The 26171-nt window shown below is 40.4% G+C and overlaps 2 protein-coding genes across 3 annotated transcripts in view; one reads left to right on the top strand and one right to left on the bottom strand.

Moving 5' to 3' along the window:
• LOC134870920 (carbonic anhydrase-related protein 10) overlaps nt 1-26171 on the top strand; it is a 316734-nt gene that overhangs the window by 105233 nt on the left and 185330 nt on the right. The window lies entirely within an intron of this gene.
• On the bottom strand, nt 20335-23200 carry LOC134870460 (protein FAM200A-like). The gene is made up of 2 exons (XM_063892634.1): nt 20892-23200; nt 20335-20753 (listed from the first exon to the last, which is right to left on the bottom strand). Exon 1 carries the CDS (start codon nt 22974-22976, stop codon nt 20895-20897), a length of 2082 nt encoding a protein of 693 aa, XP_063748704.1. The 5' UTR covers nt 22977-23200; the 3' UTR covers nt 20335-20753; nt 20892-20894.

Genomic DNA, 26171 nt, shown 5'->3' with positions numbered 1-26171 from the left:
TTTTGAGGAAGCATTTGTGGATGAGATAGGTAGAGGTAGATAAAGCTAAAATAACAAAATTAAAACCAAAAGTTTCAAATTGAAGGCCAAATTGTATTAGATATATATGTAATCAGACCATATGATATTAAATCTCTTATTAATAGTATTATTAATATATATTGAATTACAATTTCTAGAATGTTGAATCAAAATTGTAGAATGTTTGAATTAGGAATTCTAGAATTTTTATTTTACAGTTCTAAAAGTAGTTAAAAAAAAGTAATGAATGTTGATTTACAGTTCTAGAATGTAGAATACAAATTCTGGAATGATGGATTAAAATTCTGAAATATTTGATGAAAATTCTAGAATGTCAATTAACAGTTCTAGAAAGTAGAATTAAAATGTTTCAATATTAATTAAAAATTCTAAAATGTTAAAAAGCCCCCCCCCCCCATAACATTAGCAGTCCATCAGATATCTTGCATATAAGCGTCAATGCTTCCAAATCGTCTCCACTTCTCTTTCCGATCCTTCAAAAATACAGCATCCATGATGATTGCTTATTATATTATGTTTAAATGTATGTTTCTGGTCGACATAAGAGATGTTCATTTTTTCTTTCTATTTGAATACCCACATTTGACACCTAAAATACAACACTTTCCCCTTCCCTTCCCCTCCTCACAAACGAGAGTCACTGCACACAGGAAAGTTGAATATAGGCAGTACTTAGTGTTGGAACAAATCACTAATTATGTAGCTCTTCCACTGACAGCCTCTTTAGTCACCGCAGCGTTGGGACCCCAGGAAGCATCAGCCCTATTCCTCTTTAAGCCAAATAAAAGTGAACAGCTAAGCTCCTGCTCAGCACTTGTAGCCTGTAACTGGAAATGATTTAGGGTCCCACTTCTGGGCCCTTGTATTTATTTCTCTGTCATCTTGTTTCTGTCTCTCAAACAATTCCTCCCATCTCCCGCTCGTGCTCTCAGCAGGAGAGCTAGTGGAACTGCAGAGGAAGAGGGGATGATGAAAGGAGAGGGATGCAGGGCGGGAGTAGGAGAGGGAAAGGGGGGGGGGGGGGGGGGCGGAGCAGATAATGATGCATGAACCTGCATCTTGGATAGAGATTAAAACAATGGTTTTATCTATATTCTGGACGTAGCACTTGCAAGATTTTGGGTTTAAATGTAGCTAATGCGGTATCAGTGCATCTGGCTGGGCTTAGAGTCAGGAAATGTACCTGCAGGACTCTGAGTTTGTTTCTTCATGGTTGGATGCACTTATTGTGAATCTCTTTGGATAAGAGCGTCAGCTAAATGACATGAAATGTAATGTAGTGTAACCTTTGCAAGCAAGGAAACAGCAAATCATTTATTCACGCACATCTTCAAAAATAAATATGTATAAGTACAATCCTGAGACATAATGGAGACATGTGTAATGGGACCACCCAATAAGCTGTAGGAAGCTTGAGAACAGGGGCCCTGCTATAGGCAATCCAAATATAAAGGGGCTATCTGCTATCTTCATTTGTCCATTTATTGTAGGAACAAAACAAGCCAAATATACAAAACTTCCAATTGCCAATAACCGCGGATAGAATGGTTAAGGATGCATTTTAACAATACATTTTATTTGTATAGCACACTTTAGAAACAATCTTAAGGTGCTTCTTTTATAAAAGTTATCTAAGAAATGTATTTAATAAAAAACCATGGAGCTAAGTATTAAATGTTTTTTTTAAAAAGTGAAGTCAGTCAAACGCGGTGTGGAACAGGTGGGTCATAAGGCTTTTCTTAAAAACCGAGAGCGATGCAGAGGTCCTTATGGTCTATGGAAGCTGATTGCACAGACGTGGACCAAGAGAATGGAGCAAAGTGGGGCCAGTGTGGTTAATGGCTTTGTAGACCATTATTAAGGCTTTTATAGGTGATCCGGTGGGTTATACTCAGCCAGTGGAGAGAGTAAAGGATGGGGGTGATGTGATGTGGTGAGATATTGCGTTGGATAGTCGTTGTAGTATTGCGGTTAAAATTGGCAGTCAACAGAAAGTTTGGCCTCCCGACTCACCCCCTCTCTTTCCATGCAAACCACACTGAGCAGTTGGTTAACCACCAGCAGAGTTGGGTGTAACACGTTACAAAGGTAACAGAGTTACAGTAATGTATTACTTTTTGCTGTAACGCAGTAATATAACGCATTACTTCTGAAATGTGGGTAATATAACGCAGTTACAACACATTTTAACCCCAAATGATGTGGTGTTTGTTTCTAAGAATTCACAAACATCGCGAGACATTCCGACACCAGAGAAATAATTGTGCAGGTAGAATAGTAACTCAGTAAGCCTGTTTACTATTGGTTAAGAGGGCTGCAGAACAGATTCACAATGCAGAGCTGCAGGCTCACAATGCAGAGCTGCAGGCTCACAATGGAGAGCTGCAGGCTCACAATGCAGAGCTGCAGGCTCACAATGCAGAGCTGCAGGCTCGGAGAGAAGAAAGAGACAGGACTGCACGCAGGCCATAGCTACAGAAGGTAACTTTCTCTGGGTCTGCTGCTTGAACCCTGAGAAGTTCAGAGACTCGTGGCATAGTGTTGAAGATCTGCAGCCTCTGTCCTCTGTGGAATCGCCGGCTTTTACAAAACTTGTCAGCCAAATCCCCGTTAACAGACCAATGACAAGGTGAGCTAACGTTGCCATAGAGACTCGTTCATATACAGCAGGTCACAGGGCCGTGCAGAGGCTCCACTAACATGTTGTTAATAACACACAGAGACGTCATGTTACCGCTATCACATATTATTCAGCCCACTTAAACGGAGCATGAGTTTAATGTTCAGAATACTGCCATAGATAGCTTTAATTAATGAGCTGCAATAAACTACATGTTAGCATTTAAAGCCATACTTTAGCAGGTTATTTTGGTAAAAGTAACTCAAAGTAACGCAAAAGTAGTGTAACGCATTACAGTTCAGAGACAGTAATAATGTAATGTAACTTATTACTTTAAAAAGACAGTAATAAGTCATATGTACTGTATTACATTTTGGAAGTAACTTGCCCAACACTGACCACCAATAATATTAAAAAAAAATACCACATATAAAATACAAATATTTAAACCTTAAAATTGGCTCCTAAAGGCTCAGACAATAGTCTGGAATTATTTATATTATATATTATTATTACATCTACAATTGAGAGAGTTCATGTATTATTCAGAAATATTACAACCCAAAAACATACTCCACACTAACCAAAAACCCTATTCAACTAATGTGTACCACTTCACAATCAGACTGCCCTTATAAAGGATTCATAAAGGGTTTATAATTAGGATATCAATTAGGTTGTAAACACTTTATTAATCATCAAGAACCATTTATAAACAACTTCTAACATAGTTTTCATACATCAACACAGGCTCACTATTTTGCAAGATGAGTAAGCCTTATATCGGCTCTATATTTATTTACATTAGCTCTGTTGTTCACTGAGCTGATCCCCCCCATCCATCTGGATGTGTTGTTTATCTCTTGTCCCATGAAAGCTTATTAATGATTTATGAAGTGTTCACAACCTAATTAATAAATGAATTACAAACTGTTCATAGACCCTTTATAAGGGTAGTCTTATTGTAAAGTGGTACCAACTAATCTAACCCTAAGTCTAAATAAGTTACACACAGACACGTCACATTGGAAATTTGTGTTATATAAATGCATTTGTAGCACAAATCCTCTTTTTAATATCAATACACATCCTGCTCTAAACTGACATATTGTACATCGTTGTTATTGTATTTTCTTAATATTTTCTTATTTCTACATTATGTTCTTGAAATTCCACTTCTTAATATTTTACCGCATGAACCAAACTTTAAACTCCCTTTAAGCGAAGACTTACTTGGTGATAAACCGTGTTTGGATTCTGAAGCATCCTATCAGAGAAGACAGAAGAGAGATGAAAGGTCTTATATGAACATCATCTTCTGAACCACTCCAGATGCCAGAAATCTAATTGAACCTCACAGATCAGCGGTGTCATGATCTACCGCAGTCAGCTTTCAATTTCCTTTGATATAAATTTGAGTAATACAAATTCCAAAGTGTTTGATCAAATCTTTATCCCAAAGTTTAGGGCTATTGCAAAAGGAGGAAAAAAAGGAAACTTATATCCCTTATTTGTTATTCATGCACAGCTCCAGCTCCTCGTGCCTCCTTCATATCATACTTCAAATGATTTGGCAATCAAGCCTCCGGGGTACGGGGGGGGGGGGGGTTAGGGCTGCAGAGGGAGGCAGAGACAGGAGAAATATTGCTCGCCGTTTCAGCTGTACATAATTATTTCTCAGGCAGTAGTGAGGATGCCCAGAGGCTGATGAAAGACCTGAAGATCTTTTGAGAGCCTCTGCGCTCCACGAGAAGTGCTCCATTAACTGAGACATCATGGGAAATCTTGTACTCTTATCTGGACAGTCTCCCGCTGAGGATCCTCTCACTAATAACTTCTGTTCTTTCTAAAATTGCTGCAGAGTTTGCCCTGATGATCATCTTTTGTCCAGGTCTTCGATGTTCTCACCGTCTGTCATCTTAAAGCTGGTTTTTACTCCTGGCTCTAATAATGGGAGAGTTGATCTGTCAGTCCGTCGGGCCGACACAGAAATAACAGGTGGGCTTTTACAGTTAGAGATGGCCAAATCTGGTTACATTTCGAAGTACTGACTAAACTTTTTTACTCAAGTTAAAGGTATCCTATTATGCTATATTTGAACAATATATTGTAGAGCCATATCTATACAAAACATGTCTTTGCAGTGTTTTACTCAAAATACCAAACAGATCCCCCATTGGAGCATGCCTCATCCCCCTCTATTTCAGCCCTGTTCCTGAAGTGCTGATTCTGTGACTGTAGCTTTAAATGAACTAGCTGCTGCTGGCCTACGCCCCTTTGGAGCTGCTGCTGGCCACGCCCCTTTGGAGCGTCATGATCTCTCCTCTAAAGAGAGTTTTCTACCGGGAGAAACTCAGCTAAACGCTGCCGTGATTAAACGCCACATTATGTTCCAAACCACATCCAGCATTATTTCTGAAACACTTCTCAGTGTTTACCACTAGAACATTAGACACTAGACATTATCAGAATCAGAGTAGTTGTTGGTGTAATATGGAATATTATCCATCTAGCAATGGCTCGGAGTAGTACAGTAAATATTTGATATGGAGGAATTCACACACATATTGAGGGTCCAGGAAGGGAAATTTGAGTCCAAATGGGTTGAATATAAAAGAAAAATGGACGACACCACAAAGTGATGTTCTTCCCTTTTTTAGAAATGACAGTAAACCAAGTCCAATCTAGTTGAGTTCTCACATGTACAAACACATGGGACTTTATTTACAAAAATATTTCTATTTATTTCATGGTTCATGTTCCTGCCAATCAGTCTCCACTGCACGCTGTTTGTGTGTCAAGTTTTGGCATAACAATTGAGTGTCCGTGGAGGACCGCACATTTTCCCGTCAAATTTGTTTTTATAAATCGCAAAGATGGCTTGGACGCCATCTTTTGAGCATACGCCTAGTTTATAAATGAATGAGTGGAAAGTAAAAGTATTTGTGTTGAACATGTACCAACCAGTAAAAGTAAAAAGTTGTCAGAAAAATAAAAAGTGAAGTAAAGCAATGATACCAGAAAAATCTGCTTAAGCATTTGTTCTTCAGCACTTCCCACTTATGCGTAGAGTAGCAACAATCTAAAAATATTTCTTGCAGATACTGCTGGTTAGCTCTTATTAAGAGTCCCCTGAGTGTTTGACCAGTAGTAAAGTGGGTGAGAAATATTTTAATGAGTCCGTGTGTTTGATGATGTTGGCAAAGCAGTACACATCCCGGCTAAGGGACTTCTGCACTTGGTGGTGCCAACAAACCAGAGGATTTATGAAAAGCCAGCAAGCAGAAGGAAATGAGTTAAGGTTTCCAAATGTTAAAAGTCCTTCAACTGTTCTGTCAATCAGCTCCTTTCTTTGAAGGTACAGGGTTCCTGCCTTACATTAAGCACAGACTGTTTATTCCCTGATGGTTTCTGTGTTTTTGTTTGTGCTTCTCTCAGTGGTCCCAAGGGGGGAGGCTTTGTTGTCAGGATTTGAAGAAACCTGAGGGGAGCTGTTGGGCCGAGATAGGCTTTAAAACAATGTGTTTTACATTCTGACCCTGAATATAAATATAAAGCTTGATTAAAGAAACTGCATTGGGCATCTCCATTGCATTGGCTTGGAGGGAGAATAAATATCTTTCAGTACCAAATCCATCTGCATGGTTAGGTAGTGAGTGGATATGAATGATTTTAATTCCAGCACTGTTCCTCTGAATTATTGGACACTTTGAATGTAAAATGACCATTGTTACTTTCATATTAAAAACTGATTTACATCATATCCATAAAGTAATTCTTCAAACAGCTGGGCCCACAGGAACACAGTGGCTCAGGTAAGTAGGGGCTTGGACTGGGAATCGTAGGGTTGCCGGTTCAAGTCCCCGAACAGACTTGAAAATATGGAAAGGGGACTGCTACTTGGAGAGGTCCCAGTTCACCTCCTAGGCCCTGCTGTGGTGCCCTTGAGCAAGCACCGGACACCTCCAATCCCCCCCTCCCCATTGCTCCCCGGGCGCTGCACGATAGCTGCCCACTGCTCCTAGTACTAGGATGGGTTAAATGCAGAGGACCAATTTCACTGTGTGTGCTCTGCTGTGTGCATGTATGTGACAATAAAGAGGGTTTCATCCTCCCATTTTAACACATCAGCTGCCAGCTCCATCCATCACAGCATGGCCTGCAGAGACAGCAGTTATTTTAAACCACAGACAGGAGTTGGCAGGTATCATCCAAACGCTGCATTGCTTCAGGGCATTGCAAATATTACAGCTCTTTAATCTGAGATCCGATGCTTTATCAGTCATCAAGACTCATCCCTCTCTTTCTAAGGATCGATGAAAGTTTAGTCTCTACGGTCCATAAACTTCAAAACCACTGGGTTGGTCGCTGTTACAATTGGAAGGTTGTGGGCTCGATCCCTGCGGCCAATATGTCAGGATACTTAAACCCAACTACACACATCCATGCCATCGCCAACGATGTGGGAATGTCTGCTGATGTTAGTTTCCTCGAGCAAGGCATGGCAGCATCTGTATGTTTGTCATGCTCTGTGAGAAGTCATAAGTTGGAGGGCATGAACAACATTTGTTCAGGGTGGCAGTAGCTCCGTCTGAATGGACTTGGCTAGGGTTGCTAACGGAGAGGTGCCAATTCACCCCAAAGGCACTGTAGAGCTGTCTTTGAGCAGGGCACCAAACCCCTAACTGCTCCCTGCACCGGAACGTCACACTGGAACCTCTATAACAAATATGTATGCATTTTTTTGTGCGTATACGTCCTGTGCATATATGAGTATTGTAATTTGTATTTATTTGTACAAGGATCATGCATACATTACATTAATCTGCAGTCCTTAGGTAGGTACATAACCATCAACAAACAATAAAAACATTTCATAATCTATATCACACAAACAATATTGAACAAGATTTAAGACATATCAATAAAATAGTAAATAGTACAGTTAAAATATAATATCACAATAAAGTTAAAATGGAAAATTGAACAACAGAGTGAACACTAAAGGTTTTTCTTCTTCTTTAACCCTACAGTGGTTTCTGTATCCTGGGAGATACATATATTTGACAGGCTGTGTCCAAGTGTAAAATAAGTGCAACAACAGTGTAATTAGGGTGAAATACGGATGTCATACTGGTGTGACATGGGTGTAACAGTGGTGTAATAACAGTGTAATATAGATGAAATAACAGTGTAACAGTGGTGTTATACAGGCATAATTCGGGTGTAATAACAATGTAATTAGGGTGTAAATATGGGCATTATATTGCTGTTACATGGGATTAATACCAGTGTAATATGACTGCAACATGGGTGTAATTATGGTGTGATACGGGTGTAATAACAGTGTAAAAGGGGTGTAATAGCCGTGTATTTATGAGTAATATGGGTGTAATGTAGAAAATAGCAATCTTAATATATACTGAAAAAGTTCATGATTGATCCTTTCCACTCACTGATGACAGAGTTATCTCGCCTCTCATTGGTTGAAAACGCACATATGCAAAGAGAGGAATCCTGGATTGTGTGTTAACAGAAAATAGAATGATGCTGGCTGATAAGGGATCCATGTAATTAGAGAGGAGTGTGCAGGGGCTGTAGGCGGGGGTGCACTGTGTGAGATGTGTGAGTGAGGTGTACAGTGTGAAGGATTAGTTTGGATTAGAGTGGTGGAGAAGGGCTCTGCTCTCTTACACTGTCCCCTTATTTGCCACAAAGAACTGAACACAACATGAACTTAGGCGGAAAAATGACACTGTTTTATCCTCTGGCAAACCTGGGGAAAGTCCCCTCTGCTTTTATCTTCTGGAGCCTCCGCTGATGCCTCAGCCCTCTCTCTGCCAGCAGGCATGAGCGGAAATGCCAAGCATGTTATCACACATTTAGTGTTTTTGTGGAACAGCGTGGTACTTTAAGAACGTTCTCATTCCAGTACTGCTGTGCCTGGTCATCGCTCATGGCTATCCGGATGTTTTTTTTTTATTTTGCGGCATGTGGAATTAAAACGATTGTTAAAGCAAAATCCCTAATGCAGCTTGGCAAAGTCACCATTCTTTAGGGGGAAACTGCAGAAGAAATACAAAATCTAGAAATAAATCATGTAGTATGACATGAATAAAAGTGCAAACAGCGTGTTATTGGTCCGAGCAGCTTACTCTGTGGAACAAAATACATTCAAATCTCCTAGATCAGAGCAGGACGGACTTTAATCCATGTCAATCATTTGCATCAAGTTCAACCCTGGTGAACCTTGACTAGTGGTGTCAATTGAGGAATAGAAATTGTGACTGTGCTGACCTTTGAGGGAACAGAGAGGCAGATAATCCAAATTTCCACTTTTATATAACCAGTGTTTCATTGATGTCTTTTTTATATTTGAGCAATGCAAAGTTATCAGGCTTTGACACACACACACACACACACACACACACACACACACACACACACACACACACACACACACACACACACACACACACACACACACACACACACACACACACACACACACACACACACACCGGACGGGCAGATACATCCAATGTTAATGTTTTAATTGGAATTGTTGAAACTTGGTTGTCCTGCAGAATACATTTAATATTGCTTTATTAAAAAAGAATGCATTGGTTGGTCCAGCACACAATTCAAAATCGAATTAAGCGTTATCATTGAACCATAGTGTTGTAATGTGAGGGGATTGTAACAAGAAAGGCGAGGCTGCAGAGTGTGGAGGAGGAATCAGCAGAAAACAGAATGGATCTCAGCATATCTGCAGACGCTGAGTGTTCTGGGTTTGTTCTGCCGACCCCGTTGTCACCCTCACTTCATCAGCCCCCCGATGGCACTGCTGCAGAAATACAGAAATACTCCCAAAAGCAAATGGGAACTTATTTGACCTCGTGAGACGAACACGACATGTGTCTTCAACGGAGGGCTTTGAACTGTCGTCTGACGTGAGGGCTCCTCTCCACGTTCAGATGTGAAATACTACTAAGAAAATGGAGAAAAAAGCTGGAGTGTGCTCAGTATTCCCCGCACAGCCACGCTGCTAGAATCAGCCTGAAGACCCCCCCCCCCAGCCTCAGACACACGACACACTGCTGACACAATACACACACGCTGTCCCCAGTGTGCCTGGCTATGACTCATCTACTTTACTTGATAATATCATGCACATGTCACACTGGAGTCAACCATGTCATGTCATTTAAATACATTTCAGTTAATGGGGCTCCGGATTTAAGCGCGCAGAGTCATTCTGGTTCGGGAAAATCAGATTAGGGTTTCATTGACGTGTCTGAATGTTTGCAGCCCTGGGAACACATGACACAGAGGATCATCTGCTCAAATAGCTCACAATAATTAGAACTATTCAGACACGCATCAGCCCCTAGGCTTCATTTTCCCTCAGCATCCATGCCAACATGTGCCAACACACTCCTCCTGACAATTACACACTGTGCTGTGCAGTGCATTTCAGGCTGAGTCAGTGCTAATGTTTTGTTCTTTATTTAAAATGTGACTAACTGCACTCCTCGCACATAAAGCAGATGTGTCTACCCAAGCTCTGGGAAAGCACTAGTCCTGAGAGGAAATCCGGATTCTTTCAACTCGCTTCCAAACAAATTGTTAACGCTGTGTTTTTCAGTGCAGGTGATGCTGCCTTTTTATCCAAACAGCATTACACAGAACTTTCTTGTAAAATACATCACAGCTCCGTTCAGGTCCGGTCCAGTCCACAGAGTTGCAGTGTGCTGGGGTTGTATTCATGCAGACTATCACATTTTAGGCAAGGCAAGTTTATTTATATAGCACTTTTCAACACAATGCAATTCAAAGCGCTTTACAAAAATAAAAGACATTTAGAGCATTAAGAAACAGTGCAGCAGAAACACATTATAAAATGGAAAGCAAAGATAATCAAATAAACACAACAGGTATAAAATACATGAATAAAAGTTGTGAGATATGATCTTTACTATAATTCCAAAATGTCCACTTCTCAGTTTCTTGAGGTGTTGTCAGAGCTGTCTGTCCTCTCCAGATAAAACAACCTTTCTGTTTACTGCTAGTCTTTTTGCTCCAACCTGATCCCACGGTACTTTTAAGTTTCCCTGAAACTGTTCCTCTTTCACATTATTTCAGTTTACATTGTTTTTCTAGGACTTGACATAGTCAATTAAAGACGTGTAGAACCGTCCTGCTGGAGAGGACAGTCATGAGGGACATTTACACCTCAATACTTAACCTTCCTGTTGTCCTTGGGTCAAATTTGACCCATTCCTAAATGTTCTTATGTCAGGATAAATGGTTTATTTTATGTTAATGCCAGAAGAATAACAGGTTTGCTTGCATACATATTGAGACAATGATTATGATTACTTTAGCAAGGTTTTAGGGTTTTATTCAAAGCTATAAATTCTGTAGTCAATTTTGTAAAATTGTTCAGAATGTCTTCCTTTTTTACTCCGAAATGAGGTCTACTGACCATAAATTCCCCAAAGAAGAGTAAAACTTGTGGTAATAAGCAGGAATAAAGTTGCTTTAAAAGGTGGTACATAGATTAGGGTCACTACTTATACTACATGCTTTAGAAATAGTCCAACCATGAGGACAAAAGTTGATAGGAAGACGACACAAGGGTTAAGTTTGGTTAAGACTCAAACTTAGCTTGCTGATTGAATAGAGATGTAATTTGAAGTTAAAACGCATGGCTCACACAGGTCAGGTTGAGTTTGAATGGCATTATTCATCGTATAATATGAACAAAAAAGGATCTTCATATTAAAATGATGAAAATGGAGTTATTTTACAGTTATATCAGCATTTCAAGGTTGGACTCTAGTTTTCTCAGTTGTGTGATTGTGTAATTGATGCTTAATTAAGATGTCTTAGAGTTGAGATTATTCAGTATGTTGACATAAAGGCAGACAAAGACACATTAGTGCCTGAACTTTAAACTGAAACAGTATTCTTTATTTTTCTACATACCGCCTTTTGTACAAAGATTTTATGCAAGGCACGTAAAAATGCAAATATTAGCCAATTCAACGACATAGTCAAATGTTTAAGTAAAGAGAATAGAGTAAAAAGAGATGCTTTATTCATAGGTATTTACAGATTGGAAGGAACTCAGCTCTTCCTACAGGCTGTTCCAGAAGCAGAACCACACACACTGAATGCTGCCTCTCTGGATATCTGCGTCCTGACCCTGGAAATAAATAGAAGGCCAGAGTCAGAGGACGTGAGGAATCTAAGGGAAGCAACCATGGAGAGCATGTCGCCAGCATGCAAGTCCATGGAGTGATTTGAACACTAAAACATACATCTTAAAAACGTTGCACTGGATGGAGGTAACATTCCTTGAACAACTATAATATATACATATATATGCACCACGTCCTCCACATATCATTTGAGGCACAATACTTATATTCCACTCCGTCAGTAACCAAAACAGTCATTAAAAGATCCTTTGAGTTCAAAACTCTTCCGGACTGGACTCCTTTACCAGCAAACACACGATGCTTAAATTCTGTTGTGCCCATTTATATGTTTTTGTTGTTGTTTTTGAGCATTGAGTGGCGCCGTTTAAGAATGCTTTGTCTGGTTTTGAGGTGAATTGTACATGCTGTTGATGATTTAACCTGAACAGAACACTGTTTGGATTTGTTTTATTTCATTGCTGGGCAAATGTTTAGTTTGTGTTTGAATTTTTAATCTATCATTTTTGTGTTGTGATTACAGTAGTCTTGTCTGTTGCTTATATTGTGAGGAAATATGGTTTTGTCCTATTTAATACAAATACCTATACTTTCTACTTCTTACATTTTCTAAACCGGCTCATTACTTTAATGTGAATCTGCGTGTGTTGGCGTGATCATTATTATTCAGAGTCATTGTGTGCCATTTTAACACGATCTGTGTATACGTAATTTCCTGTGTTTCTCTAAAGAAGAGGGACCAATGAGAACTCAAGACTTTTCCCATCATGCTCTGAGCCGGAAGCAGCTGCGGCGCCTTATTCTCCCAAACCAGCCAGTACCAGAACCGCAGCTAGCAGAATAATGGTGGACGTAAGGGTAGAAGAGGCAGAGAAGGGGGAGGAACTTGGTGAAATTACAGAGAGCAGCGGAGATATTCATCTCCCTCACCCATGGCCGTACATGAGGGAGATATTCGCTATTATCGGCGCACAAAACCATTCATGGCGAATGCGATGTGACTTGTGTCGACCCAAAACCGGGGAGCTTTTGGCTTTTGTCCCTGTCCCCACGCTGGTGTTCTTTGCTTGTGTTCTAAATGGTGGTTGTTCATCGTTGAAACATTCATCAGCTAACAATGACATTATTAAAATTTGAAATGGAAGATCTTTGATGTTCTGTTAATGCAAAGTGAGGTCTGTTTACCAGGTACTCTATAAAACAGTTGGTAGTCATCGGTACTTTTTACTTGAAAACATTTCTAAGCCAGCACATCTTTACTTTTATTTGAGTAAAGACGTATAGTCAGTACTTCTCCTTTTACCAGAGTATGTTTAAAACACGAGTATCTGTACTTTTACTTGAGTAAAGGCTGTGTGTACTTTTGCCATCTCTTGCTGTTTGTACTAAATGCTAGGACCCCCCATGAAAACGAGATGGTTCATTCCAAGGGGCTCACTCTAAATACATTAGAGTACATTAAACACAATCATAATTTATCTCTTTCTTGGTGTATTTGTGGCAAATGCAGGGATATTGTGTTAGAACTTTCAGAAGATGGCAGGATCTTAGTTCCCAGCATTGCACCGTGGAACACTTGAGATCAGACACACACACAGGCTGGTTGTGTGCACAGCAGAGCGAGCTGAGCTGGTGTCAGGCAGGCTGCTCAGTATTAAAGTCACTCAGGATTTCATTCTGAAGTCAAATCTGCACATCTGCTGTCGTCTCCCCTCTGTTCGGCATCCGGCCCAGAATTGACTCCTCTCCTCAGAGCTGATTAGATTTCCCTTCTCCCCCTCTCTCTAAATGCACTCTACATCTCTCTGTCCCTCAGCTTAGTGTGTGCAGCTATTAGCTCTTTACCAAGCTTCTTCCCGTTCACTCCATATGTCTCATGCAGACGCTGAGCCAGGGAACAAGGGTGTGTGCACTCAAGTATAAGAGCATATTCCCATTCACATCAGTCAGTGAGCTTGTGACCCTGTCTCTGTGATGACCACTGCACTGCAAAACAAGACACAACAACATTAACCCTGCTGACAAATATGACCGATTCACTACTTCTATCTATCATGAATACTGTGTTTTACATTTGCTTGCTTCATGCCCTGGATACCCTCCACAGAAGGCATTTGAAAATACACTAAATTAAGTCAAACTAAACTTTTATTAAGTGTGTATCTCCCTACAGTTATGGACACAAGGCCGAGGTCTTGTTTCAAAATACCAAGGTTTGTTCTCATATTTCAACAACCAAATCCAACCGGTGAGAACTGAGTTAAAACACAGAAAATATAAAAGTGAAAGATAAATAAATATGTAACATACAGCCCCGGAAATAATGAAGAGACCCCTTCAGCATTATCAGTTTCTCTTGTTTTATTATTTATAGGTATGTCTTTGAGTTAAAGGATTTTTTACATTTTTTATGGTATTCTATAAACTACTGAAAACATTTCTCTGTGTTGGAATTCAACAGACACTGGATAGCTGCCATACATGTAGAGATAAAGATTTAAGAAAAAATTGGAGAGGTCTCTTAAGTTTTTCCGCGGCTGTATGTGCATATGTAATCAACATCAATGCCACCAAAACACACAATAAACGACACACATCTAACAAACAGCATGTAGCACAAGCTAACACATAGCACACATAGTATCCTGCAGAGACATCACATACCTGTATTAGGTTAGTTGAAAGCTATAATATTAAGTTGAACCTAATATTTTTTTAATTTAAACTAAATAGTATTGCTTTTAACTAACCTAATACAGGTATGTGATATCTATTATGCATTTAATTAAAGTCAACGTTCAGTGTGTAACATTTCGGGTCAAACCACTTGATGTCAAAAATGATTGCCACAGGAAATGAAGGGGGAGCCCTAGAACAGGGGTGTCCAAACTTTTTTCACTGAGGGCCTCATACAGCAACACATATGAAGGGCTGGGCCACTCTGTAGAGGTGAGGTTTATTGCCTCATATGTTAATAAGTTAGCAAAATCAATCAAATGTAGTAATAGTAATTGGGCTTTTTATCAACTTAGACTTTGACTTTATTGACTAAATGTATTAGAAAAATTGGGCTTATTAACAATTACATAACAACAATGAACATTGTGTAATATGTGTTTACTTATATATTTAAGAGTGCAATGAAAGACAAGCACAAGCTTCATGTGTGGGCCATATTCCATTATACTTTACGAATTTGCTCCGGGCCGATTCAAGGGCCGTAGTTTGGACACCCTAGTCTGGATGCCCTAGGTTATGTTCAGTCATCAGATAGTACACACCCACAAATGGACAAAATGTGGATTTGGGATACATTTTCAGAGAATATTCCCTGCAGTTATTCATGTGAACCAGCAGTCCGAGACATTACTGACAGCTTCAATGGATATTAAATACAATTTGGTGATGATTATTGTAGCAGTTGAAACCGACCGTTCAATATTGACTGGAAACAAAGTAGGGGGGGAGGGGGAGGCACACAACAGGAGGGTTAAAGGATGTCTATGAAGGCGTCTGACTCGAGTGTCTCTGTGTGTCTGCTATCTGGATGTGATTCACAAACAGAGAGCTATTTGTATGATAATGTAACACAGACTCTGTGGACTGGCTTCTTCATGTGATTCCATGCAGGAGACAGCTGACATAAGCACTTATTGAATCTTGCCAGCGATTCAGGAGAAATGTGAGTATTTCAGAATGATAAAGGGAGAGAAAGAAGAAAATAGCTGGTGCTGGAGCTTCGCCTTGTAAATGTCAGCTTAACGGGGCCCCTGTCTGCGTACTTTTGGGCTTTTTAGCATTTGAAAGTGGAGGACTACAAACGCGTATACACGATGTGAGTCTTTTGTGCTTGTTTCAGAGCTCAGAGTCGACTACGGTGACCAGATAATGAGAAGTCTCCATTCCACCCACTCCCACTCCCACGCTGTCTTTAGAAGAGGCTTCCAACACATTGTGGATGATGTGACATGATATAACACTCTCCCACTTCAATTCATATCTCTTTGTGGAGGAGCCTTTGAATAATGGGAATGTACATTAGTATACTCAGAGCTCTGAAAGCCTGTCTGGAGACATTACCGACAAAATGTTTCATCCACAGATAAAACACAAACACGTGGAGAAGGCTACGTGTTCTATCAGCAGAAATATCAACCATTAATTGGCCGTAAATCTATCGCAGCAGAACGAGCAGACGCAGTGAAAAGTAGAATTAAAATCAAGAGCCGGACAATTTTGGCTGCAGTATACCATATTTAAGAGTTGCTTATTTAGAAAGTATGGAATTAATGGACTTCCTCTGGTCCCTTTTTTTATTTTTATTTTTTTATTATAATAATTATAAAAACTTATTTATACAGCACTTTCCAAACACAAAGTGGGACGACAGAGGTAGACGACTCAATAGCACGACTCAGGGACAGACGTTTTAGTTTCAAAGAAAGGTCTTTACTTAGCACGGTTCTGCACACGGTAGGTCAATCAGGAACCAGAACAGACAAGGATAAGGCAGGAACCCGGTCAGGAAACGAAGCTGGGTCAGGTACACGTGGAAGAGAAACTCTATCGAAAATACTGCTGGAACTCTTAAAAGTTCAAAGAGGAACTGGGGAATGTGAACACAGACCAGTGGTACTTCTCACTTCTCTTATTTGTCATTTCCTCAGTCCTCGGTCTCGTCGGAAGTTGATTTGTGTGCGCCATCTTAACGAGTGTCCCATGGCGATTATTTGTGCCGGAAGACCGAGGATCGAGGAGCGATAACCGAGGAACCACCAGACCATCCTCCGGTGAAATCCCCAGCCACTCGCCTGCCCCCTTACTGTGTCTGTCACTGATTGGACCCTGCAGCGCATGTACCGATCTGATGCTTCTTAACCTGAGAGCAGTTTAACAGCGGAGTGAAGACATTACACTCAAGGGAATCACTCCTCAGTTTATAGTGTTTGTTTGTTTATTAATGCATCATCTAATTGAACATATGTGATATCTGAACAACAAAGTGGACAAAAAACATTTTATTCATTTATTGGAAAAACATGTCATGATCATGAATTATGAACACGATAAAAAATTAAGAGAGACAGATTTAATATCTGTCTGCAAGAACAGCTCTTTCGTTTAAGATTTTATTTATTGTCATTTCCATTTGCGTTGTTTCCTTGCACCTCTCCGTGCACCCTTGGTGGGAGGGACTAATGTGCAAGGAAAAGACACAAGTGAGGGACGCAGGGATGCAAGTTTAGAGAAGTGAGATGTTACCCACAATACACAGGGAGAGGGTGAATAATGGGGCAAAGGTGAGACTCATTTAGGGATGGTAACGCAGGAAGTGATGTCACTTAAATGAGAACCAAAACGTTCTTTGATTGCCATACCAAAGGAAGAAGACATGAAGAACAAGTGGCTTGCATTTATTTTTACCACTATTCCCCCGGAGCAAAAACCCAAATTATGGTTGTGTTCTCGACATTTCAGTGAATTGTGGAGCTGTTGTGGAAGTTTAGCCGCAACCACACTGCTTGCCTCGGCAAAGTTACAAGCTAACGCTATCAACGCTACTCTACCTAGTAGGCTGTATGCCCACTAACTTTAACTGAACTGTGCAGAAATACGGCGATGGTTTTCAGAGCGAGTGAAAAGAGGTACTTTATGCACAGATAGTGTGAGGAAAATAAAGCGTTTTTTAACATTAAAGCATGAAAACATGTCATAGCGGAGCAACAAAATACATAAAATGTACTTCATTAAGTAACCTAGAGTTATTTTTCAGATGTGTCCCCACCAGAGATGTATAATATTTACAACTCCAGAAAATGATCCATCATTGTAATGTTTAAATGCTTTTCCGTTAACGTCCCAACGACAGTCTAACATGAGATCTGCTGACCCACCCTTAAGATATTACATTTCAAATGTACAGGCAGACATATCACACATAGGTTTGCATTCCCAAAGGCAATCCAATGCAATTGTTGAAAAATATATAAATAATCATGCCATGGTTCTGCACCGTGTTCATCTGAGCAAGGCCAGACTGGCAAAGATTTCTGTTGTTGATAGACGTGAACGCTGTAGCAACAGCGCTGCAAAACTGGCTCATATGTTCTGTTTTGTCCTAAATTAAAAAAAGTATGGGCTTTTGTTTTTAATACCTTATCTAAAGTTCTAGAGATTGAGTTGAAGCCCTGCACTTACATATACTGTTCGGGGTCCCAGAAGACCTTTCCACTCTGACTGCCAAACAACAAGGTGATATAGTGGCATATGCGTCCATTTTTTTTATTAGATAGGAAATCCCCTAAGCCCCCATCTTCCTCTATGTAGCTTAAAGACCTGGTATTCTTTTTGAAACTTGAGAAATAATAAAATATACTCTTAGAGGCTCTGTAGACCATTTCTATAAGAAGTGGCAATGTTTGATTTTAGCAACCTCCAAACACTCCCAACCTAATAACGGGAAATGACTTACTTGATTTGATTTATTTTCATATATTTTCTTATTTATACCTTTATTTACTCCGTTTTTGCTTGCTATTTTATTTATTTATTTGAACATGGAATCAATGGGATGGTTTTTCTTAAAAAAAATAGAAAATGTATGAAGATCATATCTTGAAGTTTGACTGTATGATTGTGCCTGTTCTTCAATAAGAAAACATTGAAAAAACAAACATAAATATATATATAAATAATAAGATAAGATGTACAGTTATTAATCCACGTGGGGAAATTCAAGAGTTTATGCAGCAATAGATTGAGAAGAAAAACAGTACAGATTCACACAAGGATATGAAATAAAAATAAAAATTTGAAAATGATATACAGGTAAGCAACGGTTTTAAAACAAACTGTTAGAACAAAATAAAAATAATAATAAATAATCAGAGGATAAAATCAGCTACAAAGTACTGTAATGAGCCAAATTTTCATGTGATAAATATTGATATGATAAAAAATGCTTCTAATATAACCTTCATGTGAATACTTCTGGTCGTGTTTAATATATTTATTGATGTACAGCACTTTGGTCAACTCTGTTGTTTTTCAAATGTGCTATATAAATAAAGTTGGATTGGATTGGTTGAGCTTCTCTTCAATTAAAGACGTTAAAGCTGTGCGATCTGAAAGGAGCATTACTCAGCCATACTGCTTCACAAGCTGCAAAAGAAGTGACTGAATACAAAAACACCTTTTAGATATGAACAATATTAACACTGGGAACAAATGCAACTGGTGTCAGGTGTGTGTGTGCTGTGAGACTGAATAACACACAGTTCTAGCTCTCTGACAAATCTAACACATAATGGAAAAGTATTCAAATGTGTGGGAATCTAATGGGCCGCTTCGAAAAAACCTGGATGGATAAAAGTATAGGGATGTGTGTATCAAAGGGCAAAGGTCATGTGAGGGCTGTCGAGCAGAGATGTATAATGTCATGCTGTAAAGCCAGTAGTTTGATGGGAACATAAACAGAAATTAAGCAGATTGCAGGTTGCAGTTAAAGAGGAGACTTCTACTGGGGATTAAGGGGCAACACCCCCCCCCCCCCCCCCCCATTTTCATACTTTAATTACTCTGAATACTACCCTCATACTGACCTTCATATAGGGAATAGAAATGATGATGCCCTTCCCAAGATTGATCCAGAACAAATTAAATGGCCTTGCTTACAACCACAATCCTGTTAGTGGGCAGGTGAGACTTTCACGTCACCAGTGGGAGAGAAGAGGATTTTAACAGCAGCCCCAGCTTTCAACTCTAATACACTCCCTCGTTTCATTAGCAGGGACAGCGCGTGTGTGTGAGAAAGAGTGTGAGGGGAGAGCAGGGTTGACGCTGTCACTCGGCTGCCATTATGCTTAAAACAACCCACACGGTGGCACCGAGTCAAAGAAGAGCCATTATTAATATCTCCCCTCTGAAATGAGCCTGAGAATAAAAGCATATGGGCTCTCATTGTCTGCAGGCATTGAAGTCCCCTTTTCTGGGACACACAGGCGGCACAATGATTTCTATTACCGGACCTTATCAGGCGCTTAGCCAAGAGATTAGCTGTGGTAATTCTCCCTCTTTTTTTGTGTGTAAAGATCTTTTTTTGAAATTCAGCGCTTATGAGTGAGGGAGGTAAAAGTGGGAAATGAATTCATTTGTGAGGAACGGGTCGTTCAGTCAACAGGCTCTTTTGAAAAAGGTCTTCATTACTTATGGTGTGTTGCCAAGTAAAATTCAGTCCATAAGCTAGAGTCAGAACCAGAAACAGGGTTATTGCCAAGTAGTTTACAGATACGAGGAATTGGTCTTGGTGTACTGCAAAAAATTAAATGTGTTATGTCAAGTTATTTCACATAACTTTATTAGGTTAGTTGAGTGCAATAATATTAAGTTAAACCTAATATTTTACTAACCTAATAAAACTATGTGCAATCTGTTAACACAGGGGTTTTCAACTGGTTTTGTCCCAGGGACCACCATTCGGACTAGAAAGCAATCCGCGGCCCACTGATGTGCCTGCGCGTGCGCGTGTGTATTTGGTGTTACATGCATAGCTCAATGCATGAAACATGAAAGAGAGGCCACGCAGATTTTATAATAATAAAAGTAGATTTATTAAATTAAATTAAATTAAAGATTATTTTAAAGAAAGAATAAAGAATAATAAAGTGTTGTGCAATTCAGTATTGGGAAAAGTAACTAAAAATGTCATGCAAAGTCAGTCTAGGTGTGTGACAAAACAACAACGGAGAACAAAAATCCAACAACACCGGAGAACCAAAATCCAACAAATGAAGACCAAGGCAGCCTCAACTGCTGGCTGGTCAGGGCTTTTATAACCCAGCCAGGACAGACCTGTCACCAATCACCTGCTGTAGAGACAGAGAGATTGAGAAAAGCAGAGAGAGATTGAGAAAAGCAGGGAGAGAGAACAGGCTTACCATTAACACAGGGCGGGGCCTAAACCCGCCAGGGTCGTAACAGTGAAAACATGGGAGAATTAGGCCTACCTGTCAGTGTGATATCTGGGCGTGGTGAAGTCCACACAGCCTGTCTATTCGTGGCGAAATGGTAGACAGAGACAGTCTCATGTCATTCTCTGGATCAAGCCTAGCCCTGTACTTATTCTTTAAGTACGCCAGTGTAGAAAAACCACTCTCACACAGGTATGTGGTTGGAAAGGGCAAAAGACACCTCATTGCTTTTGCAGCAAGCTGTGGAAATTCTGTCTGGCAACTTATCCAGAATTTAACAAGGGGCTGTGTGTCGTACATATGCCTCCTGACAGAGTCTGTGGACATCTCAATCAGCTTATCCTCTTCCACAGCCGTCAGACTTGACCCTACTGATGCATCGTCACTGAATGGGAGCAGGATCCACTTGCTGTCACGGCGCCACTCTTCCGAATCAGTGAAGTACTTTGCGAATTGACGCACAAGCTTCCTCAAATGCTCACATATAGTGTCGTTGATGTCAGTGCTGTCAGGGTATTCCTCAACTGAAGGAAACATCGCCAAGTTATTGCTCTCCACTCGTTCGATCCACTTTGACATTTTTTTCACAAATGCGTCGAGCTTCTCGTAGAGCTGCATGACGTTTGCATCTCTCCCTTGCATGGAGCTGTTCAACTTGTTCAGCTCTGCAAAAACATCTGTGAGGTACGCCAGCTTAGTTAACCAGTAACTATCGTTGAAATTGGAAGCCAGATCAGAATGCTTCTCGCACAAGAACTCGTAGATAGCTCCGCGTAGTTCAAACACACGGGCGAGCACAGCGCCGCGAGACAGCCAACGCACCTCTGAATGATAAAGGAGAGAGCTGTGTTCACTTCCCAAGTCATGGCATAGGGATGAAAACAGGCGTGTATTCAATGCGTTTCGTTTTATGAAGTTGACCGTCTTGACAACGACATCAAACACACCACTGAGCTCAACACTGAGATCTTTGGAGGCGAGAGCCTCTCTATGAATCAGGCAGTGTGTCCAAATTACCCCCGGAGCCACCCTCCTTACATGCGCAAACAGTCCAGTCTTGCTGCCACTCATGGCTCGGGCCCCATCGCTGCATAATGCAACGCACCTCTGCCACGAGATATTGTGCTCCGTGAAAAAATCGTCCAGTGCTTTAAATATTTCTACACCGGTAGTTCGCCCGGGCAGTGGTTTGCAAAAAAGAAATTCCTCGCACATAGTGCCACTGTCCTCGTATCGCACAAATGTTAACAGTTGCGCATCATTAGTAACATCTGTCGTCTCGTCGATTTGAAGGGAAAACAGAACTGTCTGAAGTTTTGCCATCAGCTGGTCTTTGACATCATTTGCCATTTCCCCAATTCGTCTTCCGATTGTGTTGTCTGACAACGGAATAGTTTTTAATTTGTTGGCACATTCTTCGCTTACCATAGCTCTGCACATATCTATGGCTGCTGGCAATATAAGCTGCTCTGCAATGGTATGGGGCTTCTTACTTTTTGCAACCCTGAGAGCGACCAGATACGATGCTTTCAGTGCGTTTTCATTTATTTTTGCACTCTTCCTCATGGTAGCCTGCTGTCCTTTGAAATCACGCAACATCTGTTGCATGTACTCAACGGGTTTGGCCTTCAAGTGGACGTGATGCGTCTCCATATGCCGCGTAAGTTTCGACGGCTTCATAGCTTCATTACAGAGAATTGTTGAACATACGAAACACAGTGGTACCTCCTCTCCTGCTCTGTCTGTCGTCACTGTGAATCCATATTTAACATATTCCTCATTGTATTTTCTTTTTCGTCTTTTTTGCGAAGTTGACGCTTCGGAAGCCTGTCCTTGCCCTATCGTGGCGGCCTGTCCCTCTGTCGTGGCAGCCTGACCCTCTGTCATGGCAGCCTGTCCCTCTGGCACTTTCCTCACTACAAAACGATCCATTGGTGCTAGATATATAGCTAGACTAGTACATATGTAACAAATGTTTGCTGTACTACAACCTATCTTAAAATACTCTCGTCGGCTATGCTTATAAATGTGTGTCAACTTTGCTCGCAAGACTGTACGTAATGAATAATAAGTGAGGTTAGCGACGCAACTCATTACCATTAGCGAATCACAGGCTACCATAGACTGGATAGGCGCAAGGCTACATTCTGTCAGCTTGAATTTCCTTTATATTATTTTAAACATATTTTTCACGATATGTAACGGTATTCTGGAAATGTGTTGAAATATCAAAGCGAATTTATATTAAAAAAAAACAATGGTGAACTGATCAACATAGGCTCTTGTCACGGACCACATGCAATGCCGCCGCGGACCACCAGGGGTCCGCGGACCACCGGTTGAAAACCCCTGTGTTAACATAATACATTTAAGTAAAGTCAATGTTTCAATATTTCCAGTGTGTATTTGGTGAATATATACACAGTTAAAGATTTAAAATAGCTGAAAGATGTTGCAGCCCTGAACCCCTCAGGCAGGTCTTCCCAGATTCCAGGAGCTCTGACAGCAAAACCTCTGTCTCCTTGTGTTTGAACACTTAAAAAAAATAATGAAGCCAAAAGTGAATACTTTAAGTATTTTAATAACATGTAAATTTACCATTACATTTTATCACGTATGTTTAATGTAAATAATCACATTCAATGCTGTGTTTTTCCATTACGTTGACTCAGTAAGAAGGACTCAGAAATAATTAAGTAACTGTTAGAGCAGCAACCAGCATTGTGAAGCGCAAACCTTACAACACAACCTGTAATATACACATGCAGACAATACTATTCGTCTATGTGCTGCATAAACACGTGAAAATAACTTCATCTTCAATAACATATTGTTAAGCAGTGGAATATTGAACAATTATAGTTACCTAAAGTCCGTCGGTCGACGGTGTTGGTTGAAACGCCCAGTCTTTTTCTTCTTCTTCTTTGGTTTTATGGGGAGTTGCACCTAGAAAAGTCCAAGTCTACGTCCAGGCTGAACAGTCAACGTCAGTGAGGTCATGATGTTACCTTTGCGCATGACGTTATCTCCCTTTAGGGTCTGGATCTCCTTTATGGGATATTATAGAATAAACTAATTGTCTCACATTCTGTTAATATTCAACATATTCACGTTGTGTTCAATTGCTTGAGCAAATAAACTTTAGATTTGACAGATTTCAGTTATATTTGATCTGAAAATATTGCTTCATATTTATGTGGGCCAATAATCCGTTTTTGAGTGTACCTGGACCTTGGAACCACCAAAAAAACCGATATTATCAGCACCTTTCAGAATCACTGGCTCTACCTAACCTTCAGAGAACCCTGAGTCTTTCATTGTTCACGGGGGAGAGTACTGAATCACGTTTCTATGGCCTGGATCTTGTTGTCACACAGAGTCACATGGGGGACAGCATCCTTCAGCCTGAACAATGACGCAGGGACGTAAACACAGAACAAGTGTGGAGTCACTGAGCCGTGCGCTCTCCTCCCCTGCTTATTAATTCTGCTTGGCTTTTCTCAATTACCTCTTCAAGAGATGTTGCATTTTGACCCCCGAGGACTGGACCCAGTGCCAGTGCGTGTTTTAATCATGTTCCTTCTTCATCCTTATTGACTCGGAGTCCAAGTTGAGCTAGGCCTAGATCATTCCCGAGAGAGGGCCATAGATTACAACCCCACACACCCTCCCAGGGTACATATAAGCCCTCATACATGCTTGGACATGCTTGCCACATAGTCGAGCAGACCACAATAAAATTAATGACATGGACTGTGGAAGAGGCCCGGGCTTCCTGCTGTGATTGAAATGGAGTCACAAAGCTGTGGGAAATTGGAGGAAAAGCTATTCTCAGTCTCATTCTGCTCCATGCAGCAAGACTGTTCCACTGCTCTCTGCTCTGTTAACTGCCAACACTTTTTTAAGAACAATCATTAAACATTCGGACATCGTGTTTTCTTTCCCCACAAGACATCCTCCTAAATACTTCACAGTGCAGCTATCTGCAAAACAACAGATGACTCCCAGGATAGATTGGCAGAGTCGTGCATTTTACTGGCCATACCTGTCTTTAGACGCCACAGGGGCAGAGTTAGTGACGTGAAGCTCCCGAGGATAAAAGTGCATTTGCCTCGAGCTCAAAAGGTGTCTATCAGTTGGGGTTGGGTTACCAAATGGAGTCTGAGGTCTGCCCTCAAAGATCTGCCAGTAATTAACTCAGCAAATGACTGACATGCTCTCTGGATGTGAGTGATGACACTATTTAGCTGCTTTAGAGCTCAGATAAGGACAAGCTGCTAATGTAGTGTATGAATCCTGGCTGTGGAGGTGCGTCACATTGACATTCTGTCCCTGACGCCAGTTTGTGTTATTTAGAAATTTCGGAAGAAGGCAAAAAAGTGAATGTATGGTGAATAGTGTGTTATACTGCTTTTAAATCTAGGTACGCTGTTCCATCTTGGAGCAGTTTTCCACCTGTTCTATCCCTTATTTTGCTTTGAGAAGCTATTTTGGTTTCCTGTGTGGTTTTTAGCCAACCATTTGTTTTACACCTGCTATGAGAGCTAAGCTAAGTGGAAGATTAGCATTTGCAGAGGCACCCGCTAATTGGTATCCAGTTAGCAAACAAGAAGCATGCACCACACAGAGAGTTTGAACTACTTTAATCACTATGCAAATTTAAATGTAGTGAAGAACAAACATTACTTAACACAATTTCACCCAGAGGCAATTTCTCCCTTTTACCAAATAAGCATGTGTTATGACTGTGGGAGGACCCTATGGAAACCCATAAAGATTGGAACGTCCCAAGCCAAAGGGGGGGGCCAGCGCGTCTTGTTTGAGTGGGCTAGTAAACACAAATTATGTTATCTTCCCATCGCGTCCGGTGTAAATTAGAGGACTCAATTCCACTCATTGGGAAAGGTGTTGAAACAGCTATAGGTAAAGGTAAGTTTATTTATAAAGCACATATTCAGACACAGAGGCAGTTCAAAGTGCTTTACATCAACATTAACACACAATGAGAAGACGGAAAGAAAAAATAAATATGAAACACAATAATTAAACACAGTGGAATAACAGATCCATAAAAACCATGCATAAAAGAGATACAGGATAGTTTAAAATCAACATTGTAAATACATTAGGTGCGAGAGGGGTATGGAAAAGACAAGTGAAAGGACTTCTGGGTAAACAGCTTTAATAAGAAAGGTTTTTATCTTCCACTTAAAACAACTATGTGTTGGTGAAGACCTTAGCTTTGTCATGCTTGGGTAATTTTCCCCATGAATCTCCAGGAAAGACATCCAATCCAGTACTGATACCCCATGATGT

Source organism: Eleginops maclovinus, chromosome 10 (assembly GCF_036324505.1).
Source record: "Eleginops maclovinus isolate JMC-PN-2008 ecotype Puerto Natales chromosome 10, JC_Emac_rtc_rv5, whole genome shotgun sequence".
NCBI classification, from domain to species: Eukaryota; Metazoa; Chordata; class Actinopteri; order Perciformes; family Eleginopidae; genus Eleginops; species Eleginops maclovinus.
This window is presented reverse-complemented; position numbering and strand designations above follow the sequence as displayed.

Excerpts from the sequence above, each read along its gene's own strand:
- LOC134870460 (XM_063892634.1), bottom strand. The coding sequence starts at position 22,976 with ATGGTAGCCTGTGATTCGCTAATGGTAATGAGTTGCGTCGCTAACCTC.